Raw genomic sequence first — 25,739 nt, 5'->3', positions numbered from 1 at the left:
AATCAGTGACTCTAACTCTTTCCTTGGATTTAAACATTTCTCATGAACAATGTAGTCTTGCCGGTTCACATAAAAAACGTGGCCGTGGTCTATCATTGCAGAAGGTCATCTTATGCTCTGATATTCAGGCTGGTCTTATCCAGAGATGATCACTTTATAACTACAGTGTATGACATTGCAAACGTCAGGCTTGTGTTCAGTTGAATCCTTTGAGATACGTTAACTGGAAGAAAAATGAAGATGATGAAGGCACTTTATATTTTACATATAAAATTCTTTGATACACACACGAGCCTCTACACATATTTAAATGAAATAATACATGCACAACAATTTAAAAAGCAAACAAAATAAAGTAAGAACTTGCTCCACAGTCACAGTAATGTAATTGAGAAATGTTATCACTCATGTATCAATTAAAAATGGCATCATCACGGTGCAATGGTAGCCATTAGCGTTAACAGGCATCCTGAACTCAGGAGGAGAAGGAGCTCTGTAAGTGCCTTTGCTTGGCACAGGCCACGGATAACCTCACTGTGAAAGGCCTGCAGACAGGGAGGCACTTCACCCTACAAGCCACTCAGGTGCCCATACAGTCAGTTAAGTGCAAGATTTAACTTGCCTTCCGTCAGGACTAGTTACACAATATAGTTTATTCTGCACACATGTACTCAGGTGCAAAAGTAGAGATAATTATCCTATTCATTTTTTATTTTCTTTCCATAATAAAGAAACTTCAGCTTGTGATAACCAGGCTTATTGCTACTTGGGAATAAATGCTGTGAGCTGGTTGTAGATAAAGGGAGAAAAAAGCTAGGACTACAAGGAGGTCTAGTAAAGATACAGGTATCTTACTTAGGAGGCTTGAGCCAAAGCAACATTGACACAAGAAACTCAACTTCCAACACTGCTGTAATACAGGCCACAAGCTCACAGGAGAGAAACACTCACTGAAATGAAGCTGGCATTAAAAAAAACAATCTGTCATCTACATCCTACCATCCAGTACAAAAGGCAAGAGTGACACACAGCTTCTTCAAGAAGCTGTGATTCTAAGCATTTCAATAATCAACACTTTTTTTTTTATTTAAATGGTACAGATTTCTATCTACACAAATAAGCAGTCAAGCCATGGTGTTTTGAGTTGCCATTGTAGTTGTCAATTCTTGCATTTTTTTTCAGTACTGCCGTCTTTAACAGTTTTTACACATCTATTTTCATTTAAACCATAGGCTACTGATACTCTGCTGTTTGCATCCTGCACACCAAGACCTGCTTCTTCCCCTGAATTCAGTTCTTTGTAAGAGTTAGAAATGTGGTCCTTGGTTCTGTTTCATTGTGATGATGTTCCCTTTCAAGTAGAAAAAAAATCTCTGTATTTTCTTCAGTCTAAGAAGTCTTCAACCCTAAACAAAATAACCTTGTTTCTGCTTTGGCCATCACTAAATTACTGCTACAATAGGCAATTTAAAGGCTGAAGCACATTTTGCTAAGTGTTTACAGTAGTCTAAGGGGTAACTTAGAGCTGTGAAATGGCATGTAAAACTCTCTTCTGTTGGGTATCGACCTCACTGTGGTGATAACTAATCCTCATTGCATTCCCAGACAGAACTTTGTTCCTGGACTACATTTTAACATGTCCACAGGCAGTCACTCTCATCATTTTTCCAGCTCAGGTTTTCTAACTGTTTCCCTCAGTTAAGTATTTGGATTTGTCATTTATTAATTCCAGTGGCATCCAGATACTTCCAGAGGTACTGCCAGAGCCCTTTTTATCTCGAGTCGGAGCACAATCCATCAAATTTCCTAGGTGTTAAGTTTAATGATGAAAAATATCAACAGAGTCAGCAATAGGTAATTTGTGAGAAAACACATTCTCAGTGTTTGGCTGGCTGAGACTAATAAAACAAACACAAATCACACATCTACACAGAGAGCAAAGTTCCTGTTCTTACTGAATCACTGCCGCTCAGCACACCTGGGTACCTGAAACAACCCAATTTCCTTATTTGCTGTGCATCTCCTCCTTCAAGGACAGGCATCAGGTGATACTGTAGAGCTGCTCAGGAACAGAGAGAAACCAACATGCACTTTGACTCATTATAGTCACCAGACAGGACTCAAATACTTAAGTATCCTTTGAGTGACTGAGACCGAGAGACATGACAAATTAAAGCAAACATCTAAGACATGCCCTTACACTTGTGCATAATGACCTTCCAAGGCCCTTGTCAGAGTAACTGTTATCAGCAGCACGTTTTCAAAGGACTAAGCACTAGGAAGACAGTCAAAGGCTTCTCAACCCCATGGCATCCTTAGGCACCAAAACCAAGTAATTTGGCAGCTCTTCAACCTTACAGCAAGATTGGAAATACCACAGGAAGCTCATCACTATATTCCAAATTTCAAGTTTAACAGTAACAGCTACCAGTAAGCTTGCACAGAATCCTGTGGAATATAGCACTGCACAGCTGTAACACTTGGCAATCACAGATTGAAGATTACCAAGCAGTTTTTAGTCACCTAGCTGCTTTCATTTGCTCATTTGTTTGTATGTTCCTTTTGGTTTCCTCACTAAAAAAAGTCCCCATCATCTGGTAAACTTGTTTGGGACAGAGGAAGACTCTTCCCAGAACTGCATGTTTAAGTTAAGAACATCTCAATCTAACAGCCAAATGTTAAATGAGGATCAGTGTCATGTGAAGTGATCGTGTTTCTTTCCTGGAAGATGGGTATACCATTTGTAGCTGTTTGTCACTTTACACTGAAAGACAACTGCTTTATGAATGGCTCCTGCCTAGGCATTATAGAAGATGGACTCTTTTTCTCAAAGCATTTTAATACCACTAGTATTAAAACTGTGACTGGCAGTGTTGTGGGAGTTAAACATTTATTTTTAAGAAGATATGTATATACACACCAGCCTCCAAGTTGGGCAGCACAGAGTCACATCTGAAAGACTCCGCACCTACAGGCTCACTCTTTGCCAAGGAAGATGTACCACAGTGTTTGTACCTAAGTTTACACACTAAACCCCTCTCCCCTGACCGCTTTGTCAATACCTGCTCTTTTTAAACAACCTTCTCCTCCTTTGAGTGTTTAGTGAGCCTCAACAGAATATGCTCCCCTATGATTACAGATACTATATAAATTACTAAAAGAATAAAGTTTGGGGGAGCTTGCAGACTTACTTTTCAGTACAGGCTCATACCCAACTTGTGGACAATTTACATATGACATAGTTCATGACTTTACAGAACAAAAAATCCCTCATTGTCCTGTACTTTCCCCCATAGCTCTACTGAGATTAATTATTTCAACAAGCCTTTGTTCAGATGAAAAAGAAGCAAGATTGAGCCCATAATAATAACTATCAGTATCAGTACTATTGCCTGTCCTAAAACACTCTAACCACAACAGCAGCAAAACCAGATACATCATCCTGAAATATCATTTCTTCTTCCAAAGAAAGAAAAAAACAAAAGGGAAAAAAAAAATCTTCCACACTGCAGCAGAGTAGCCAACTTTGCTTTGATATAAAAGGTAGAAAAAAATTGTAATTTTGGTGCTTTAAAGTAGTTCCATGATTAAGTCATAGAATTCATCCTGGAAAACAGTCACACAGCATGCCTGTGTTCCCTTACTGGAGGTACATGGCTGCAGTAGCAACTTGTCACATAAGTGCCAGCTGACTGATGGGATGCATGCTATCAGTTTCTGACACAAGCGATTTTCATGCATTATCCAGCAGTGAAGATGTCTTCCTCCAAGGCAACATCTGCTGCGTGCTCTGTCCTTCTCACTGGGAAGGATAAGTCTGGTATATTTAACATCTCTATTTGGATGCGGACCCTGACAGTAACACTGCCCAGGTCTACTGGTGAAGATGCGGACAGAATGGCGTATTGGTGTGCTGGCTCTATTAGGTCCTATTATAACAGATGCACTGGAACTAAGTTTTGTAGACAACGGAAAAAAAGCCTTTGAAGTTCATTTGTAATTCTTCTGCTCCCTTTAAGGACATTGTTGTCTGTTGGCATTTTTATTGGGCCATCAAGTAGTTACCTATATTCTACACTCATTAAGTTATCTTAAAAGAAGTTGGTACATCCAAACAAGACAAAGACACAGGCAGGCTTAAGCACAACGACAACATCTATAAGAACTTAGTACTAGTTATGCATCTCAACCTCTACAAGGTCACCTTCTGAACACAGCAATAACTAAGACCAATGAACTATCACAAAAGGAATTATCTCCCTCTGTACATGATTTTTATTATTTACATAATACAATATAGCATAGATGCTGGGTAGCGTGATTATGTGCAATACATAAATATGAACTATCTGTACATGTCTGCATATCTAATAACTTGGAAGAAGAAAGTTAGAAGCAAAAACCTAAAGCTTTTAATAGTGAAATAGAAACTAAGACTGAACGCTGCAATAAAAATCAGAAGTTCAGGAGCAGCGCCTTGTGTACATACGTAACTATTTACAGATGAGAACAGGCATTACCACAACACTAGTCTAAACTGTACTTGTTTATATAAAAAAACACAAGTTTCATACATCACAAAAAAACCCTTCCATTATAACACAGAAGTGATATTACCAGACAAGCATCAGTGAAGTATACTGCCTTTTCTAGAGTTGTTATTGTACAATGCTGTAGATAATGCAGCCCATGCAATACACCCAAGAACACTACAGTCCTACACCCAAGTACAATTAAAAATGATAAAGCAGCCCTCCACGAGTGGTTCCAGCTACCACTTAAGTCTACAGCAGCCATGTTGGGCATGGTTTTCCGTGCAGAACGGTGCAACCGTTAAACTAGGAAAAAATTAACTCCCGATATTCTTCTGAACACAGAACACATAGAACATAAGTAGTATATGAATAATAAACTGCTCTAATACTTCTGCAACTTACTCAGGCACATGTTGCTTGACAGAGCTGCTGTGGTATGTCTAAAAACATATGTAACTTTTTTTTTGTAAACCAATCTTACAATATTGTGCTACACAATGTTTTTAGCTACACAAGAAAAAGCAGACAGCTCTGTTGCAGGCCAGTTCCTAAGTTCCTAGCAGGATATTTCCTTTGGGAATCTATGTTCATGATTCTGAAGTTAATGTAATCTTTTCCAAAACAGTTTTTCATATGTATCTGGTTTTTTTTTTTTTTCTATTTTTGTCAGTGCAATTGGTAAGTAACTTTCTTAAATATGGCATCAAGACTCATTTTATCGGAATGGTGGACCCCTCTACATTGCTTACATTCTGCTGGAAAGCAATGGAGTGTGGAAACTAAAATTAGTATGAGATTTTAAAATTACAGAAGTACACTGCCAACCATTTTGATGTATCCCTCTCCAAAACAGGCAGATAACACTACACAAAGATTATATATCTCAAACACATCTCAAAAGGCAGATCTGCTGCAAACATGCAGACTGCATATATCTGTTTGGCACATGTAACTAGAATCTGTCCTCTGTGTGTGTGTATTCCCGTGCAGGTTTCTGATCATCCAATTATATTCTGGGGAGGGCATATATATTTTCAAGGGCTGTATCTATCCAATTCTGCCTGTAACAAACACCCAAACATTCCGAAATATCATTAAGACATACAAGACTAAAAGTAAAACTTTGGAAAACAAAGGTAAATGGGCATGCACCAGCTCCTTCCTGTTTTCCTAGGATATATTCAAAACAAAACAAGAAGTCTGTCAGTCTTTTCACAAGCAGGTTAATTTATATTCTCTGGATTTTTTCAGCCACCACAACTGGATTCTCTTTCCTAATTTTTTCTGCAGCTTCTGCTTTGTAATCGTACGGGCAGTTATGCTTGTCAGAGTAACGGTGAAGTCCACAAAACAAGTTTCCACATCGGCAGTCAAATCCTGTACACAGAAAAAGAAGCAACATCAGTAGGAAACTTCATATTTAATTAAGTTACAAATTAAATGCTTAGTCACTACAAAGGGTGTATGTTATATAAAGTAGGAAAAATGAGCAGCTGTGCTAATTCTGAAGAAGCAAGTATGTTTAATGATGCAGATATTTCATCAAGTTTAATCTAGCAAGAGGCAACTAATCATACAGATCTGTTCAAAATTGACAAGAGTGACCTTATACCTGTAAGGCCAACCTTCTTTCTGCACATGAAACATCTGTTCTTCTTTGGTTTGGGCAGTTCAGGAGTTCTCTCTTCACTCTGTGAAGTACTAGGCTGAGAAACTGATGGGCTTGGTTGAGTAACAACTGTTAAAGCAAGCAAAGGAAATAAAGGTTAAATTTCCTTTTCTTGACTTCACTAGCTATTCAGTTGCATGCATGTATTTCCTAAGGATTAATTCCCCCTTCCTGAGACTCTGATGTTTGTTGTCTGAATAGACATAGACTAATCTCCAAAAATGTAAGTCAGGAATAGCGATTTTTCGGTACTCTATTCTTCCCTTTGGGCTCTACACAAGACAATCCTATTTTCCCCACAGCCCCACCAGCTAGAAAATATAAGAACGTACTTGTTATGCCTGTAGAGATGTATATAGGTGTTAAGGGCTTCGAAAGCACTCCAAAGGTTCCATATAAGCATTTTTTTAAAAAATGTATGATCAAGTAACATTTAAGATAAAACAGTAACAGTATTGTCACAGCTGAAGTTGTGAACAGAGGGGATACCTGTAGAGAACGTGTTTTAGAAACAAGTAAAATCCAGTGATGTGTTACTACCATAGTACTGGGTTACTCTGCCACTAGACTTGTGAAGCTAGATGCCTAAAACAGTTCACAAGACAGCAGGTAGCAAGCCACTGATTGTGTTATAGATCCAGAACATAGCCACAAAACACAGACAATTCAAAACAGTCCTCACGTTTTAGACACTTGCAGTAATTTAAGAACAAAGCGCAGATATACACTGAATATCTGTATTTTTGCACTGTATTCAGCTTTAGCGTTCAAGCAGGTGTAATCAAAACTAGTCATTTTTCAGTTGCCTGTCATGAACACCTTCAGATAAACTTGAGTCAGCTTTTACTTAAGTTCGCCAAAAGATAAAAAAAAAAGTTCTTTTGTGAACTTCTGTGAATCTGTTAATTTTGTTTAAAAAAAGTATTTTTCAAACAAACTTTTTAAATATCCGCTTTATATCCAAACTGGAGCAGAGGAAAGCTGAGGGGTGTCTTTGCACACAGCTTTTAGCACCTATTCCTGGTACAGTTTTCCTGAACATTTCCAGCTGTATGATGACATCTATTGTTCTAAAATAGAGCAAACTACAAAACACATTCAAGAATAAATGGAGTATATAAGCTTTAAAGACTTATTCGTAATCAACTTTACACACACAAATAAGATTTGTTAATTGAGATTCTTTTGGATCAATAAGTGGTGCATCCTAAAAGGGGATTTTTTCGAGACATGAATAAACAGTTATGTTGACTGTTTTGTCTATCTTTACTCTTTATACTTGTTTTTTAAAATTGCATTTGCATTACCATGTCCATAGGTGTTCTAAAAACTGGCTCACTATTACCACTAACACCTAGAAAGTCTCACAATTCACTATACAAGGACTTCATTATCTAAACAAGATTTAAAACTGACAAGCTCTCAGAGGTAACAAGGAACCAAAATATTTCGTGCAGTAAAACAATAGTTGCTAACACTTTCTTATGCTTTATACATTATAGCAATAATCCTAATGAACAACTAAGACCATTTATTACCTTTATTTTTTGTCATGTTGGATAGATCTTTTTCTAAAAAATTTGTGAAGATCAGTGGTATTTTGCCAAGTTTGAGGTATAAGAAAACTATTAAAGCACTAGCGCTACAATCCCTACTGCTCTTGGTACTTTTTGGAGTTAATTGCTGCTGCTTTTATTTTTTTGAGAAAACAATTTCTCTGTCTTGATGATTAACATTTTCTAGATGAACACATATTATCCTCTGAACTTGTCTCTAAATCCCAAGGAAAGTAGTGTTTGGTATCAGTTAATTTACTTGAGAGCCTGTTGCCAAAAACCAGGTAAAAAAAAATCCGCAATATCACAAACAGTATAAGCCTGTTGGATACCATGCACTTTGTCTAACAGCCATCAGCTATGGCCTTTAAAAAAAAAAAAAACACAAAAAAAAACAAAAACAAAAAAACCAAGCACTCCCAAAAAGCATGGTCAAACTCCTTTAAGATTTGTTATGACTAATTTGTTTAAAAATGAAATGCTAATCATAAGCCATGGCAGATGAAAAAGAGGAACCAGAAGTGCTCATACATTTTGCAATTTTGTGTATAGCTAGCCAGTGTGAAGCTTAATCTGCATCAGAATCTAAATACAAGCACTGGGAGGATGCATGCTGTTTCAATCAGATGCAAAAGAAAATGCAGAAAAAGGGGCAAATCAACAGTAACCTAAACAATTAAAGTAACTCACAACACGCACTAAGAGAAAACAAAAAGAGGAGCAACCTTTATCCCTGCCTAACATGCCAACAAGGAAGCAAAAGTAGAAACTGCAACTTCCCATCAATTGCTGAGGCGAAGACACTGAGAATGAATTAATCTAAGAAAGTGTTACCCAACTACTACAGGTATACTTCTCCCTTTGCATGAAGAAACTGTGACAATTGGCAGCCCAGGAACTGCAAAATGATCTTAAGAAACTGCAGAGGTACATTTCCTCAAAGGGCTGCTAAACAGGATCCTTCCCCAAGACCTAAAACATGTTCCAAGAAGGAAAACTGGAACACAATTATACAGTAATGGGCACTAAAAGGTCCCAAGACAAGATGGGATATAGTCCCCTAAAACCAAATTAAAATGTTCAATTTATTACTCTCCGTGAACAAATGATTCTCCCATTCTTTTTGGTCAGAAGAGTTAAGTCTGATGATGAGTCTTTATCATGTTAAAGCTTCACAAATGTGCTTCTAAGTAATGGCCAGGACAGAAGTAAAGCTGCCTATCCTGCCAGTTATTTAAAGCTCAGAATAAAAATCCTTTTTCTCACCTGTGGCTTGATGAAAAATACTATAAGTTGTATTTGTTCTGTCATGACATCATGAACCAATACAAATTCATCAGGTACAACCTTGACAACTGCTGTCACAAAAGGCTTCCTTCAGCACAGAAGCCAAATCCAACCAGGCAAGTATAATTCCAGTCCTCAATATTTACGCCAGAAATAATATAGTATTAATCATCAGGTAATCATCGGTGCTCTAAATGATTGCTGTAGGATCACCACAGAATGAATAACTGAACAAATGCTGAAAGTTGGAAAACAGTGGTTACTGGTACCTACAGACCTGCTTCCTCAGTAACAGTGTTAGATGAAGCAAACCCCTCACCACTAAAACAGGTTTCATCAATTTAACAAAGTTCCTCTTGGCATGTACCCTTCTCCATCACTTTTGTGATTTTCCTTTCCAACCTTTGGCTCAAGAGGTTACCCAATAAGATTTACTTCACTTGAATTTTACCAGACCAGTTCTCCTATTACAAGGCTGAAAAACTTAGGAAGAACATATTTTATAAAGGCAGGCCTTTATTAATTATTGTTTTCATCTTAAATTATTTTCTGTAGACACTGTAAGATGCATTACCATCATGCACAAGGCAGACTATCACCAATCTGCTAGGATAATAAAGACTAACACAATTCTAGTATTGGAGAAGTGCATGAAAAAAATCCCACACAAATAGAAGCATTGAATCATGAATTTGGGAAAATTACCTTCATGTGTAGTCTGAAGACAAGAAGCAGCTGTACAAGTTATGTGGGAACAGCAAGGCCACTCATGAGAGAAGTTAGCCACATGCCACAGCATGATGGCTACTCAACCTATACACAGAAAGATCCCACAAACTGGAGAACAAACCTTTCACCTGATCCTAAAGTATCAAGCCACAGTGACCATGTAGGACTGCCACTCAAAATTAAAAGCCACTCTAAGAACAAGATTTTCAAAACTGACAGTAGTTTTCCCTATATTAACTGGTATGGCTGCTGCAAAAGAGCATGCCTACCATAGGTATTTTCCCCACTAAGATTTCACAGTGGAAAAGAAGGAATCCAATGTCCCAGTTGAACAAAACCTGATGAAAATAAAGCAGTATTATTTTTTAACCCTCCTCCTATCAAAAGTGACCACAAAGGGCTACCAAAGCAAGACCAAGAAGTTTAGAAGCTTCTCTGACTAAACAAAAATGAACCAAAATTAGATCTCAACAGCTTAAACTGCACAACTTTCATGGCAGTAGTAAGTGGTAAGCATACAAGTGGAGTAAAGTCTTCAGAGCAGAAAAAAAAGAATTGATTTGAACATTCTGACTTGATGAAGCTAACCCCCAACTCCCACCATGGAAGAACTGGAAAAGTTAAACCCATAGAGAAAAAAGATAAAGTCAAAACTTGTCAGAAAGACATTAGACTGCACTTCTGCAGTACCAGAACAGAAAGCTGTACTACATGTTGTGCAATCTTTATATTGCATATTAACACAATGGACTTTGTATACACAACTTTAGTCTGAAAAGACAAACAGTACTCATTACATTTTATCAAGCTTCTTGAGTGTAAATGCTTCATTCTTCAGGAACTACAATTACTATGCAAACCCAGGTGCCCATGATGAAAGGCCACAGAATAGGTTTCCATGATGTTTAATTTCATGCCAAATAAAGGGAATAGCAATGTTGTGCAGTATGCAACTCATCTCCCCCTTGCCACCTCTAACAGGCATATTGAATATCTCTGTTACATTAATACAGTGTAAAGATACTCCATTTTCAGTATCACACAGAAATATGGTTTAATTTCGTCGTCATGAAAACCTGATGTCTTTGGTATACTGTTCTTAAAATAAAATAATGAAAGCATCCTATCACCAACAAGCACAGGACCAATAGCTGGGTCCCCAGTCCACTGGTTCTATTTCAGAATCGTTTCAATCAGGGGCATCTGCTGAAGCTACAGCAGACATGGGAAACATGAAGATGAGCTAACTATTTTCAACACAAGACAGACTTCTTGTATCAGACAATTTTACCAACAGCAACAAAGGAACTGTCTACAGATAGGAATATGGTTAAAATACTATAGCCATGTGCAAAAACAAACCAGAATTAACAAGTTATTCATTACAACAAGATCTACCATATCTCATAAGCTAGCTGTCTACTTGGCATCTTACTCACAATATTACTTGCAACACGATGTACACACCACAGATAAAGAAAACCAGTTCTATCTACAGTATAAGGGAAGGTAACCCATAACAGGGGTCTCAGCCTGAGTGCAGGACAGTAGTAAAATAACTCTAATCATATTGGCTTGGTAGATAGCCAATAGACAATGAGCCAACCACTACTGCCTGCTGTCTTCTGAAGCTGACTAACTCAGGAACAGAAAGGGTAAGCTACAATACGGATGGAATTACACAGAAAGTTAACAGTACCTGGGAACTTCTAAAACACGTAATTTACACAAGAACATAACCAGTTCAATTTCTGGTTCGCTTTCTTTATAAGCGGTGCTACTCTGCAGCTGCAGAGCTATTACTAGGTTTAAAATACAACCAACCAAAAAAACAAATAAACAAACAAACAAAAAACACCACCAAAAAACACCACCAAAAAACCCCAAGCCTCTGATACACAGCCTGATACTAATCATGTCTGGAAACACTGACAGACCTGACTGGAGGGTCATCATTGAGAAAGGTAATGGCCCAGGGAAGTGCAAGAAAACACTAAAAATATACCACCTTCAGACAATACAATTGTTTAATCATACTTGCTTTCAAACCAGTTTATTTCTAGTGGTTACTATGTAACTCAATTCTCTTTCTTGTATGGATCTTTAATTTCTTTTTGAATACCTGCTAAAAAACCTCCATGTTTAAGGAAACTATACACTACGCCTCACCAACTTGGTAGATATATTGCTCTGATAGTGCAATACAAGGAAAGGAAAGGAGTTTACTAGATTTTGCACTTAATTCCTGCTACTCAGCATAGCAAAAAAAAGCAACTATGAATCATATTTCTAGAATGCTTTTGGTATAGTTTGATTTCAGTAAAGACTATCAGACTATCACTTTAATAAGTACAAAAGCTTATAAGAATTCCACTACAAGTATTTTGTAAGTACTCCCCATTTATGAATTTGAGTTTGGATACAAAGGCCTTTGGGTTTCTGACAAAAGCAGTCCAGACTCACAACTGCACTGAACATACACCATTGTTCAATTATAAAACAGCAACAAACAAGTACATTGAACTATGAAATTACAAGTTAAAAGAAAAGATAGCACATTAGACACATGAGTTACAACCAACTAGGTCATTACATCCATCATGCCTTTCTTCCTTCAAATGTTAAGATACAATTAATTGTCTTAGCATCAGATTTTTTCCAAACGAGAATCCAGGTTGCAACCTCAATCTGTGTGAAGAAAAAAAAATACAACAGAAAACCACACACATACACACACAGAGAAATAAAAATCAGGAAAAAGTAAGCCTGTTAGTCTTAATTGTTTCATTGTTCTCAACTTTACCACCTTAGTAAGTCAGTTGCTCCAATTCCAACAGCAAACATGCACAATTTTATGCTACAGACTGCTAAACCCACCCCCTTCACCAAAATCAGTTGAGCAGATGTAATTCTATTTTTAACTTTTTGGCTTTTAAGAGAAATATCCAAAATTTAGCTAATTAACATCTGGGAGAAGAGAACATTAATTCAGACTGTTGAAGACATTAAAACGAGAGTAAGCTGCTTTGGTTGAATGCTAGATTGTTTGTTCACAGTCTCTTACTACCTGATAGACAGTTATGAAATTCGGTTACTAGGGTCAAACTGTGCTTAACTAAACTGTGTTTTCATTAGCAACTCCATGACTGTGGCATTATCTTAAAGAATTACACCTCATAGAAAGTATATTAGCTTTGTTGTTATGAGGTGATGTAAATATTTACCATTGTTTCAGTTCCTCCTTGAGAGGAGAGATCAGCACATAATGGATGCTGCTGGAAAAAGAAAGAGAAAAAACACAACTAGTCTGGACACAACAGGGATTTTTATGAAGTACAGGCCAGCTTCTCTTGCCTGCAAGAGAGAGACCAATGTACCACTGAATACAGCCAACATCATGTATTTTATATGTCCAATAAACCCTAAGAATAGTATATAAGGACACTATCCTGTGCTGTCTACAATCTGCCCCGATCTGCAACACTTAAAACAGAACTCTGGCATTACAGCAGCTGAGGCCATCTCACACAGAAATTTACAGGTATGTACTCAGCAAGGCAGCTTTGTTCCACATTTTTTTCTAGATACATTTAGGTTCTCTGGTAGAGATCACACAAGCTTGTGACAGCTTTTATGGTTTCAACCTCTGAGATTATTTACAACAATATGCAAGTACGTTCAGCTACTTTTGGATTTTTCCCCTATTCTAATCAATAGAATGCTGTGTGACATTACCTATCATACAGCTGACCCACGGTACCTGAAAAACAGGTAATAAGTCAACAAAACTGGCAAAATGACAAATTCCTAATGACAGTTCTTATAAGAGTAGAGTCACCTATTACTTCACCGTTACTACCATTTTATGTATTCCTTTTTCCTACTTCCCACATTTTGGGTAGGAATTCAAAACAACGAAAGATCAGTTTATAAATATTGTAGCAAAGTCTAAATTATTTTTCAGTTACATACAGAAAGCCTCCTCAGATGATATCAGTTACATGAAGTTAATACTCGTAAAAATCTCCTCTCAACATATACACATAATGAAAAGCCTAATATGTTGTATAATTGTACTTTAGTTCATGTCACAGAATCTTGACTTAGCATGACTTACAGCAAATGGCAAAATTCTCCTTAAAAATACTAATGAATTCAATATCAGGTGTTAGAGCAGTCTTTGTTGGCAAAGACATATCTAGATAAAAACCACTTTCATACAGTGCATAGTAGTGCCTTCTGCAATTTTAATCTTACTGACTTCAAAACTGAAAAAAATGAACTTAATCTTCAGCTTCAGTGAACAGACTTCCTACTAAATATCAGCTTTTAGTTTTTTAAGACTGTTTCAGAACTGTTAAATTTTAAGAGTGTGGATATGCACAGGTACAGAACAAATGTCCTAAGGTATCCATTTGAACAATCTGATACAAAGTCAGTTACTCACTAGTTGTAGGTAAGAAAGCTGCCCCTCTCTGCCTCCCTCCAACAAAATAGTTCACAATTTAAAGTTAACCACTACAGCTACAATCTTCCAGTATAAGAATAAAACTTTTAAATTGACAATTCACATCCAGCAATTAAGAGTACAAGTACACTACATTGGCGGAACAATGGTTTGGTTACATCCACTGATTGCTCAAACAGTTCAATAACCCTCGACAGCTTTTGTTAGTATTTTTAAGCTACGTATTCCCTGCCCTCACAGCCTCATTCCTCTGTAGAACGGAATTTATTAAGAACTTCATTCTCCAAGTGCAACTAGCCATTTTGACTGCCATGAGTCAGCAGGAATTGTATTGCTAGATAACAGACAGAAGTCTCAACATTTTGACTTCAAAACTTAACCCCTTGCCCAAACACAATTTCAGAGTGTCTTACTTTTTAAAAAGGAGGTTTGGGAGCCAAAATCAGCCTCACAAGTGTCAATTTTTTCAGTAACATTGAAGATACATCTTAAGTCTATTGTGGCACTGGTCCTGGTCCTTTCTCTTTATTCTGAGAAGAGAGTATTCAAAACACATCCCTAACAATGATCTTAACAGTCCCTCAAGACCATCACCACAACAGGAGATACCCACTTAGAAAGTAAACGAACGGTCAGCTTCTGTTAAGTCACCAATTGTACCGTGTTACTCTGCAAACATACCTGGCTCAGTCTCTGTTTTCGGTGTTACTTTTTCATCTCTTGAAATGCTCATCTCTGTCATTTGCTGTGTTACAGGCAAAGCGGCAACAGGCACATTTCTGTGCAAGTAAAGCGAAACATAAAATTTACATTACTTTCGCACTCATAATAAAAGCTTAAACTGTCCAGACCCACTAAAAAGCTACATGTTCAATTACTACTGATACACACTCCTCATCTTTGCTTCTACTATGTTCAAAATACTTTTTTTACTCTATTTTAGTTTCCCTAAAAGAAAATAGGCAAACCTGTAGGAAATATTTCTCCAGATAAATCAAAAATGTCCTTTCAAATGCAGCAGTCCAACACCAAATATTTCAATCAAGTCTCATGTACAGATTCACAAAGCACTGTCAGGTAGACTGTCCTTTTTTCCTCTACAGAAACTCACTGAAATAGGTCAGGATTGCTGCAGGCATTCAACTTGCTACACACTCAAAGCCCATTCAAACCTCAAAGTAATAGTTTCATCTTACCTTGATTTTTCAGATGTGCTGCCAGCAGCACCTTCACAGTTGTTTAAGCTAGTGTCTGCTCTCTGTACAGATGCAGAGTCTGAGGTAGGACTGTTTGAACCACTGGCTGTTCCTATATAACAAGAATTTGACAAGCTAGTTATGAACAAATTGTAGAATATACGTTAGTCAAGTAAGTCCTGTGTACAGCCATGAACTGTCTGCCTACAATCTTCACTACTACTGAATGTTAACTTCTTAAAGACAAGCTATGCAGTTAACAGCCAAACTACAGAGACTGTATAAGGATAAGCTAACAGAGGAGGCTAAGTAGGTAAGTAAGTTACGCCTGAATGTGAACTGGACTAGAAAAAATTACACAGAAATGCATTTTTATCTTTACTTTTATTTAAAGTAGTATTCTCTTTGCCATTCACGGTTTTAGTACACAGCTTTCTGAAGGTATCCTGAAAAATGTTCTAGGATTCCTTTTCACCTTCTGTATGTTTTACTTTAAAAGAAGTAAAAAAAAGATCCCCACACACTCTTACCCATCGGGCTGATTCTACCACTATTCTGCTGTCGCTGAAGATGCTCTTTGTAACAAACAGAACACATCCCATTTGTCCTAGGATTTCCATAAAATCCACAACCTGTGCTACACAGCATGGGCCCTGGGGTCTGGTTTGTCTCCTGGGTCATCTCGATGCTGTAAATAAAACCAAGAACTGCATTAGGAGCTGACATGTCACCAAAATCAATTACAGGGTTATAGAATTAAAGTATGTCTGCTCAGCTTGCCCCCTAAAAGCGGTATCAGCATTCTTAAAGAGGGTTATATGAATGATAATATACCAGTCAATAACGCAATTGTATTGCTAAGCAACGTTGTTATGAACCCTTAAAACATGAAAAAGTGTCACTGTACCAATACTGAGAAATAATGCACTGAGCTGCACGTGCAAGTAAAGATCAATCTCAATTTGACAGACAAAAAAAGCCCCTTATTTGGCCTCCAATCTCTGGGAACTGACACGGATATGCAGAATAAGCAAGACCAAGTTCATATCTACTAAGCATTTCTGGCAAATAACACAGCTTATTTTTTCCCGGACTCCAGCTGAAGAGCCCCAGTTTTTCAGTAATGCTGACTGTGCATCACTTTTATGCCAATTCCACTAATAGCAGTTCCTACTTCCCCCATACATTTGTCAAACAGAACAATAAAAATCCCTGACGTATTGGCAGCAGCCATTTAAAGTCTGTATGACTATCTATAGAAGGAGTTTCCAAAACAAGGCCGTGAACACTGCTTAAATTGCGTATGAAACCTGATACTGAGTAGTAACTGGCAACAACATGTGTACAATGGGCCCTTCAACCAAGAATCTAAAAGACGATTTCTGAAATAAGACTGTGTCTTAATCTGCCAAGAGAAATAAAATTAACAGCTTTAAACTGTTGAATATGTTCTACTACACAGCCTACACATTGGGGAAAAAAAAAGCCACCAGTTAAATCATTTGTCTTATTAAAGTTACAGCAAGGCTTCAGAGCTTCCCAAAGGCACAGAATGCTAACTCTCTGCCACAAACTGCAGAATAAAAATACTTCACCTTCACTGCCGGTTAACCTCTGCAAAGCGAAGTTAGTATCAAAACTGAACAGCAACCAACTCCTTGATTCCCAAGGGCAACAAAACTGGAACACACTAATCAAGCAATCTGCTACAAATTGAGGACGTGCAAGAATACTGCACTTGTCCTCCCAAAATTTCAATTTAGTAGAGGGAGCTGTCGACATGTTAGTGTAGTCTCTAGAGTGTGGTCTTCCTATTCAGGAAGAGCCACAGTAAGAGATATTTTCTGACACTTGCAAGAAGTCAAAAATGTTCAAAGTGAATTCATTATAGCGTACAGAGAAACACTTCTTTTAACTAAGAAAGCTCACACTGCAAGTTGTAAACTTATGTTCCACTAGTATGACAACTGCAACTGACAGCTGCCTTTGTCTTGTTAAACTAAATTTCTGGGATTAGAGTTAACCAAGAGCTGGAGAAAGTAAACAAAATTCATCTGCTTGCTGGCTGGTGGTCATAGGACCTTGTTTTCCAGCTATAAATAGCTGTATTATTTATGCCTTTAGAATACTGTCCAGGTATAGTTTCCCTTTAAGGACTACAAACCAGCTTCATACAGTGTATGGGTGTAAAACACCAGTCAAGGGAGTCAGAAGAAACCACGACCCCCTTGGAGAAATAAAAAAAAAAAATTCTAGTCATCTACATTGGAGGCCGATGTCTACATAATACAAACAAAGACTGTACTTCTGCCCTTTTATTAAGCAGGCGAGCTCAAAGTGCTATCAAACACACCACCACCACTAACCTCAACTGACTTGCTCCTCTTCCCAGTTAGCGTGCCGCGAACACGTTTCACCACTGACTAAACCCAGCTTTAGGTGCTCATGCTGCAACTACACAACTACACCAGCGCCTCCGCCGCTCCTGTCAGCACATTCTTCCGCTACTTGAAACGCACGCCCCTCACCGAAAGGTCAAGTCGCCGTTATCCCACGCTTATCAAGTGGCAGGCTCGGGAAGGTGACCCGAAGCGTCACCTGCGCTTCTTCTCAAAGCGCCCACCGCCAGCGGGGAACCGGCTGCCGCGCACTCCCCTCGTCTGACCCCGCTCCTGCCGCTGTCCCCGCTTTCGCTCGCCCGCCCGCCCGCCCCCCCCCCCGCAGGACCAGCCCCCGCAGCCGGTCACGCGGGCGTGGGCCTGCGCGTTTCCGCCTGTCAGGCGGCTGCGCGTGGCCTGGCCGGGCCGAGCCGCTCCGCCGCCCCCTCCGAAATCAGCCCCTATTTATAGCGCCCCACCCCCCCCGCGCCGCCGGGCGGCCCAGCGAGCCCCGGCGGCCCGCCGGACGGGGACGCCGCGGCCAAATCCCACTGCCCTTTCCTTCCGGGGCGGGAAGGGGTGGGGGGGAGCGGGGATGCTGAAATCCAACCCAGAAAACGCAACATCACCGGCCCGTCCTCCCCCAACGGCCATGTTCGCCGCGCGCGCGGCGTGGGAGGGGTGGGCGGGCGGTGGGTTTGCGGGGCCCTGCGAGCGAGCAGCGCTGCACAAACGCACCCCACAGCCTCGGGGGTGGGTGGTTAACCCCAATTATTCCCCCTTGAAAGAACAAGATGATAACAAAAGGTCTCGCTCTACCACTCAGAGGAGCAGGTCCTAGCCTCGAGGATGCTCCTGCTCGGCCCCGGGCGCCCCCCGACACAACAGTTCGGCGGGTTCACTCCAGCGCCAACCCACGCCGGTACCAGCGGAACGCGGGAGGGGGCGCAAACCCCGCCGCCGACGCAGGCCTCGCACCCGGGCCGCCCAGCAGCGGCGGGCACAGCCTGGCTCCCCGCCCCCCTCCCCGTTTTACCGTAACGACGGAAATAAAGACCCCCATAACGTGTACTGAATTCAACCACCAAGCCTAGCAACTGCGTCAGCCGTGTGCTTGCTGACCTAAATACTTATGAATCTCGACATCCTCTTCTCGAAGGGGGACCACCGCTTCACAAAAGAGACACGGACACACACGGCCGCGGTCGGGGGAAGCGGGGCGGAGAGGTCGATACGGAGAGAGCGGACGGACACCGGGCGCTGCCCGAGGAGGGCGAAGCCCGGCTGGGTGAGTCAGACAAAAGGGCACCCGCTGCCAGGCGCCTGCAGCGCGCTAACGTCTTAATTGCCTGCCCCCCCCCGCCCCCCCACCTCGTCGAGGATACCGGAACACAAAAGACCCGCTGGTTGCCGCGCTGAGGAACGGCGACAGAGGGCGGGGGTGCCCAGCCGGGGCGGCGGAGCCGGACGGCTTCTCGCAAACCCCTGAGTCACGCCCGGCTCGGCCACCGCCAGGCCCCGCGTCGCCGCCGGCCCCCACGGCCACGCCGGCCAGGGAAACCTCATTGTCTCGCCGCCGGCGCTGCCCGGCGCCGGTCCGCGGCCTCCGCCCGCCCTGCCCCCGGGGAGAGGCGAAAGGGCCGCCCGCGAGGAAACCTGGGCACCCCCCTCCCCTCCACCATGAGGACCCCGGGGAGCCGAGCCCAGTCCTGCCCGCCGCCCCTCACCTACCTGTTCCCGGCGGGGGCCAGAAACCCCGAGGCGGGTGTCGGAAAAGGCGCGGCGGTTGACTCCGGGCGGCTGCCGGAAGAGGGGCGGGCGGGAGAGCGCGGGGCGCGAGGCTGGCGGCACCGCCGCCGCCGCTTCCCTCCTTTGTTCCCGCAGCGGCAGCGGCGGCCGTGCTGGCAGCGGCGGCGGCGCGAGGCGAGGCGCGCCGTGCGCGGAGGGCGGGCAGCGGGAAGGCGCGGGAGGGCGGGAGGCCGGGAGGGGGAAGAAGAGGAGGAGAGGGAGGGAGGGGAGGAGGAGGAGGAGGAGGAGGAGGAGGAAGGGGAGGGGAAGGAGGCGGAGGGCGCCGTGCCCGCTTGCCAGCGCTGACTCCGCCTCCGCCTCCTCCCAGCCGCCGCCGGCCGCTTGGGCATGCGTAGGGAGGGAGGCAGAGGGGAGCCGCCTGCCGGTGGCGGCGGCACCGCCGCCGGCCGCGGAAGCCGTTCGGAGCGACGTCACAGAGCTACGTCTGCCGCGGGAGGGCGGGGCGGAGCCGTGTGCAGAGCGGTGGGGGGTGGGGTGGGAGGTGGCCTCGGGCTGCGGGGCCGGGCGGGGTGTCCGCGGGGTGGAGCGGCTGCTGAGCGTTCGGTTTCTGCAGCTGGCTCGGCAGCCGTACGGGGCCCGTCAGCGCCGGCGGGCCGTGGCTTTTCGGAGCAGCGGGGCGCTTACTGCGTCCTCCAGACGTGCTCCGCCTCCTGGCAGGGTGCCTCGGCTCTTGTCTGCTGACAGTTTTGGTTGTTTTTTTTTTTTTTTACACCCAGAAGACCCCTTCGGGCCCTGGCCTGCCTGGGGCTCTGCCGCGCTTCTCGCAGGCCCTGGTATCCTCTAACTGGACTCGTGCTCTGAGGGCTTGCTGTTTGGCTGTCACCATGCAGAAGCACGGGGAGGACTTCAAGGCCAGACCTTGATTTGCATTCGAGTTTGCAAATTTGTGTGTCATTCAACCTCGATATTAAACACTTCTGTATGGCCAGACTGTGTTTCGAAGATGGCATAGGTGCAATAAATAGACTTTGTGCCTGTTGGACGTTGGTGAAGCTGTTGTATTCAGAGGATTTGGTGCTGGTCTAGGTGGGTAAGAGAGAAGGAAAGGTTGCATTGCTGGGGAGAGAGGGAATCAGAAGGCCATGCAAGCCTGGGTAGCATGGGAAGAGAAAAAAAAAATCAAAGGAAATATAATAAAGCATGTTATTTTAGACTTCCTACTCAACTCCAAGAGTGACAGATGATACCAGATGGCTTCAAAACACTGTTACTAGGTATAGGATGACAATTACTTGCTTTGTCATAGTAAACTGAGAGCAATATTTTTTTTTAAGGCAGTATTCCTGGGAAGTGGAAAATACTTGAATTCATACAAGCATTATATGTTTTTCTTAAGGATAGAACATCTTCAGCTGTAAAATTCAAAGTTGCTTCAGATAAACGTTCTGAGTAATTCAGTTTTTCTTAAACACAGTTGCTGCCGTGTTCTAGTGATATTCTAAGGCAACAGTGTATTGGGGCATATATTTATGGGCCTCTAAACCACTTCATCTGAAGAAAACGGCTAGAGTTGGAATGCATGGCTCTATGGGAAGTACATCACAGAAATAATCAGAAAGTCTTTTCTTGCCTGATGTGTCTCCTAGAGCTCATCTCTTTACTCGTTTGTCAGAGATGTCGCTGGAGACCCAGAAGCTTCAGGTAGATGGAGTATAGCACGCTGTGCAGAAGTACAAGGCACTCTGCTTGCTGCAGAAGGCTGTTGTTGTGTTCCAGGGTTTGGAATAATGCCCCTGTTATCTGCAGTGTTTGGACTGGTAGTTCCTCCTTGCTGCTAGAAAATAGTTTCAGCTATTACAAGAAGACATTTAAGCACAGCTTCCTGATTTATGATGTAGAAGAGATGTCTTCTGAGATCATTGCTGTCACAACTCTCTTTGAGAGTTGGATAACTATTTCTTTGAGGAGAAAACTGGAAAAAGAAGTTGACGTGTATTATTTTCCCCTTGGAGAGATTTTATGACCAGAACCAAAACTGAGGATGACCGTAAATCTCATTGTAAAAATAAAAGCTGGTCTACTTGTAGCCCTGAAGAGTAATTTTGACCCCTCTTACAATGGCAAGGCAGCGGATGAAGGCAGAACAACGTCAGCTGAAAGCCGTTAACTTCTTTGGCTTTTTCCATCAAAGAGCAGAGTGATTTTTCAAGAGGTACATCAATAGGCAAAGTTTGTCTCAAAGATGAGGAGCCCCAGAGGAATGGGAAATGGGGAGAATTCCCTAATAAGGTCCTTTGCCTGCATGCTTGTCTCATAGTTTTTAACTTCCATATATAAGCTTTCTTAGAAAGGCAGCTTTTTTTTTTTTCCCTGCATGTCTCAGGCCTAGAAATGAGAAGAGTGTATGAGTATGTAAGAGTATCGCATTTTTTATGGGGTTCTGCAGAGCTGAGAGGCCCTTCAGTTTCCTAAGCCACAGAAAAATTGCCTCAGCATATGACCCTATGCATATTTACCAGAGATTTTTAACTTCAAAGCTTAGACTTCTGGGACTGCCTGCTTGCCTTGGAGTCATTGGGACACATTCCCACTACATAGTGTCTTAGAGAAAGGTGGCCTTTAAAATAGAATTTTGACCTAAATTTACCCACAAGATCTAGGTGTCTTCTGAGATCAAAAGCAAAAGTGCAGCAGCATTGCCTCAAAACAGAAGAGAACTTTTGATTTAAATTGCTGATCATGAATTTAATGGCCAGGTGGCTGATCATACTCTCCTTCTTCAGAGCAAACCCTTGCATAATTAAAAAAAATGAAAGAATAAAGAAGTAGCCACACATTTTACTTAAATCAGTGCTAAATAGCTAATTCTGGCACCTGTTTTGGAGATGATCTTATCCTTTAAGAGCTTGGTACCTTCAAAAGTACTGTGAGGTTCACACGAGCTGCTTTGGTGGCCTTTTCTGTCATGGGATAGTTGGAATATCAGGGACCTATAAAAGGAGACCACTCCCAGGTAGCCTTAACGTGTTACTCAGAGAGCAAAGCAGTACTTGCCTCCATAGAAACCACAGATTCAGAAGAAGAAAATGATTTAGAGCTCATGTTGGTCTGCTCAGTGGCATCACAGGTAACCTGCGTTTCTGAGGAAGCAGGCAGCTTTGGGTAGAGAGAGAGGATTTTAAACAAGTCTTCTCAAGTGAACATCCTCATTGTAAGTCAATAGGTAGAGCAGAAGAATACACCTTCCATTATCTTATAGCTATTGTTGTTGTTCAAGGGTGTATGCACCCTGTATGCACTTGGTGGTGAGGGAGGTGGAAAATACCTTGTTTGGGAATCTGAGGGTGACAGGGCATGGAGGAGGGTTCTGGGCACTCCTCTGAAAGAGCAAGTTTACCTCCTGATGAAGGGCAGCTGCCCTCAGGAGAGCCTTGAGGTGAGGTGTAGCATCCCTGAAATGTTTTCGTGGAGACGTGTTGCTTTCAGAGACAGACAGCTGTCTGACACAAAGGGATGAGTTCCCATCTTTCCCACAAAGTCTTTTTCTCTAAAATGTGTGTGTCTTCCTTATGGTACATAATTGTAAGCTTTTACCTAAGAAGGGTAGTAAAAGGCTGCCAGCACTTGCTCCCCACCTACTTTCTTCTGTAATGCTGAAATTCAAGTAACGACACATACTCTGATGGTCTTATCTTCATTGTAGGCCGTAGAAGAGACGTAGAGGGTGACTAGAGTACAGGCTCTTTGGGCAGTGGCTCTTTTTTTCTGTATTGTATACTACTTAACATATTGTGATCCTAGATAAAACTCCTGTTCCTAGGTACAACCAGATAATAATGGTAATTATTATTATTGCAGTAGAGGATTTGAAAGACAATGAATCATTATTTGAATGATTACACAATAGGAAGGTCTGCTGGCAAGTCTTTATGTAACGTGTTTTCAAGGATGCATTTGTGAATACCAGTTTCAGTGAACTTTCTTCATTCTGTTTGGGAAAAGTTTTGCTTCAGTTGCACTTTATACAGCTTTACTGAAATGAAATTTATCCGCATACTTCTTGAAATTAATGCACTGAGTATGTCACCTTTTTCTTGGTCTGCTATGACTAAGTCATCCACTTACACTTGGCCTTGTTGAGCCTCTCAAGCCTGTCAAGGTCCCTCTGGATGGTATCCCTTCCCTCCAGCGTGCTGACTGCACCGCTCCACACAGGTTGATGTTGTTGGCAAACCTACTGAGGGTGCACTCAATCCCACTGTCCATGTTGCTGACAGAAGCTCTTCTTGTTGCTCTTGATGTTTCTGGTAAGTGTCAACTTCAGTGGAGCTTTGGCTTCCCTGATACAGTCCCTACATGGCCAGGGAGTGTTTCTTGGTTCTCCCTTTGTAAGCTGTCTCTGCTTCCATTCTCTGTATGCTGTCTTTTTTTGTGCTGGAGCTCTATCATGGGTTTCGTGTTTTGCCAGGCTGGCTTCCTGATATGTCTGCTTGGTTTCCTGAGTGTAGAGGTGGACCATTCTTGTGCTTGAGGGTGCTCTCCTCAAAGGCCAACCAACTTTACTAGGATCCTTTTTCCTTCAGAGCTGACTCTTGTGGTATCCCACCTATCAGTTCCCTGAATGACCCAGAGTCTTCTCTCCTGAAGCCCAGGATCTGTGCTCTGCTACTTACCTTCCTCCCTCACCCCATTCAGAAATGTGACTCCATTGTTTCATGGTCACTACAGCATCACCCATCAGCCCTGCTTGGCCCATCCAGTACCTGTGTAACAGTAAGTTATCCTTCACACCCTCCAGCAATCTCCTGGATAGCTGGCATCTCGATGCGTTAAATTTCGTGATGAGGTTGGGTGTCTGTGACATAGAGACTTCCTCAGATTGTTCAGAGGAGCAGGGACATCTTCAACAAGAACAGGTTACTCAGAGCCTTATCCAGCCTGCAGATGTCCCTGCTCCTTGCAGGGGAGTTGGATGAGATGACCTTTAAAGGTCCCTTCCAACCCTGACCATTCTATGATTCCGTGACTAATGGAAAATATACAGAATATTTTCCTGCCAAGCCCATTAGCACTGTTCTACAGCTCAGACTTGCATCTTATCAAGCAGCAAATAGAACTGAATGTGTTCAATTAGATAATTAAAGCCCCAGAACGACTTAGGACCTGACTATTGAGAAGATTATGGCATTTGCCATATGGCATTTCCACTGATCAGAGTTTCATGAAGACAATAGACTTAGATGTTCAAAGACAGTGCATGTAACAAAGTATTTCCACGCAGGTACCTTGTAGTGGGACAGCTTACACAAATGGGGTGCTGTGACTGATGGAGATGAGCCCTTCAAGAGAAACAGGCAGGGAAGAGGAGGAAGAGAGCCACCCTCCATGTGAAGGAGCAGCTCAGATGTGTGGGGCTCAGGACTGGGTAAGAGCTTGTGGGTCAGGGTCAGAGGAAAGGTTGCTGAGTGTGACACTGGAGGGATGTGTTACAGACCACTGAGCAGGGTAAGGAAGTAGATGGAGCTTCCTCTGAACAATCTGAGGAAGTCTCTATGTCACAGACACCCATCCTCATTATTTATACATCATCATCAGGACACATGGCTGATAATATTGTTAGCAAAATTATGTAAACTTTATTTTTTGTCGGGCAACAGTGTCTGATTAATAATTTGGAAAGCAGTATTTTTTTATAAAAATGCTCATCTATCTCTACTCATACTACATTCTACAAATTGTATACTTTACATATGTAAAACATATTTTTTTCATAAAGCCAAGTCTATGCAAGACTGGTTGTTTGTTTTTGTTTTGTTTTGGTTTGGTTTTTTTTGTTTGGTTGGTTTTTGGGTTTTTTTTTTTGTGACAACTTAATTTCAGCTGGGTTGAAAAACAGCATAGGTAAATACAGAAATCTTATACTTCTTTTTCCATTTTTCTTTTTCCTGGACCCATTTCTGGTCCTAGTTACATCAGTGGAGATTCAGAATAACTGAATGATGAATGGTAAAAAATGCCTGAGAAACACTAGCATTTGAAATGTAGACAGTCTCTGCATGGTTTTCATTCTTGTTGCTTCACAGTGAAAAGTACAAATTCTAGTGACTTTTATGTACTAACTGTAAGCTGGGGTAAGAGCAATGCTGAGCGCTGTTGAAGATGTCATGAAGTG

General features: G+C 41.8%; 2 protein-coding genes across 3 annotated transcripts in view; one reads left to right on the top strand and one right to left on the bottom strand.

The window, feature by feature from the left end:
* ANXA1 (annexin A1) overlaps positions 1-25,739 on the top strand; it is a 419,725-nt gene that overhangs the window by 85,271 nt on the left and 308,715 nt on the right. The gene's annotated exons all lie outside the window — the stretch shown is intronic.
* ZFAND5 (zinc finger AN1-type containing 5) lies at positions 4,253-19,956 on the bottom strand. 2 transcript variants are annotated; one of them, XM_086770128.1, is made up of 6 exons: positions 19,550-19,956; positions 15,971-16,128; positions 15,441-15,552; positions 14,926-15,023; positions 6,148-6,273; positions 4,253-5,912 (listed from the first exon to the last, which is right to left on the bottom strand). In XM_086770128.1, exons 1-6 carry the CDS (start codon positions 19,954-19,956, stop codon positions 5,764-5,766), a joined length of 1,050 nt encoding a protein of 349 aa, XP_086626254.1. In that variant the 3' UTR covers positions 4,253-5,763. The 2 variants fall into 2 exon arrangements, with proteins under 2 accessions (XP_086626254.1, XP_086626255.1); XM_086770129.1 differs by lacking the exon at positions 19,550-19,956 and adding an exon at positions 17,807-18,104.

This window comes from Chlamydotis macqueenii, chromosome Z (genome assembly GCF_036417535.1).
Source record: "Chlamydotis macqueenii isolate bChlMac1 chromosome Z, bChlMac1.mat, whole genome shotgun sequence".
NCBI lineage: Eukaryota > Metazoa > Chordata > Aves > Otidiformes > Otididae > Chlamydotis > Chlamydotis macqueenii.
This window is presented reverse-complemented; position numbering and strand designations above follow the sequence as displayed.

What these genes read in the sequence shown, in the direction of transcription:
- ZFAND5 (XM_086770128.1), bottom strand. Translation starts at nt 19,956, where the DNA reads ATGCCCAAGCGGCCGGCGGCGGCTGGGAGGAGGCGGAGGCGGAGTCAG. An exon ending in AGCACATCTGAAAAATCAAG is followed by an intron (nt 15,024 to 15,440) that starts GTAAGATGAAAC and finishes TTACTTGCACAG; the next exon opens with AAATGTGCCTGTTGCCGCTT. An exon ending in AAAGAAGGTTGGCCTTACAG is followed by an intron (nt 5,913 to 6,147) that starts GTATAAGGTCAC and finishes TTCTGTGTACAG; the next exon opens with GATTTGACTGCCGATGTGGA.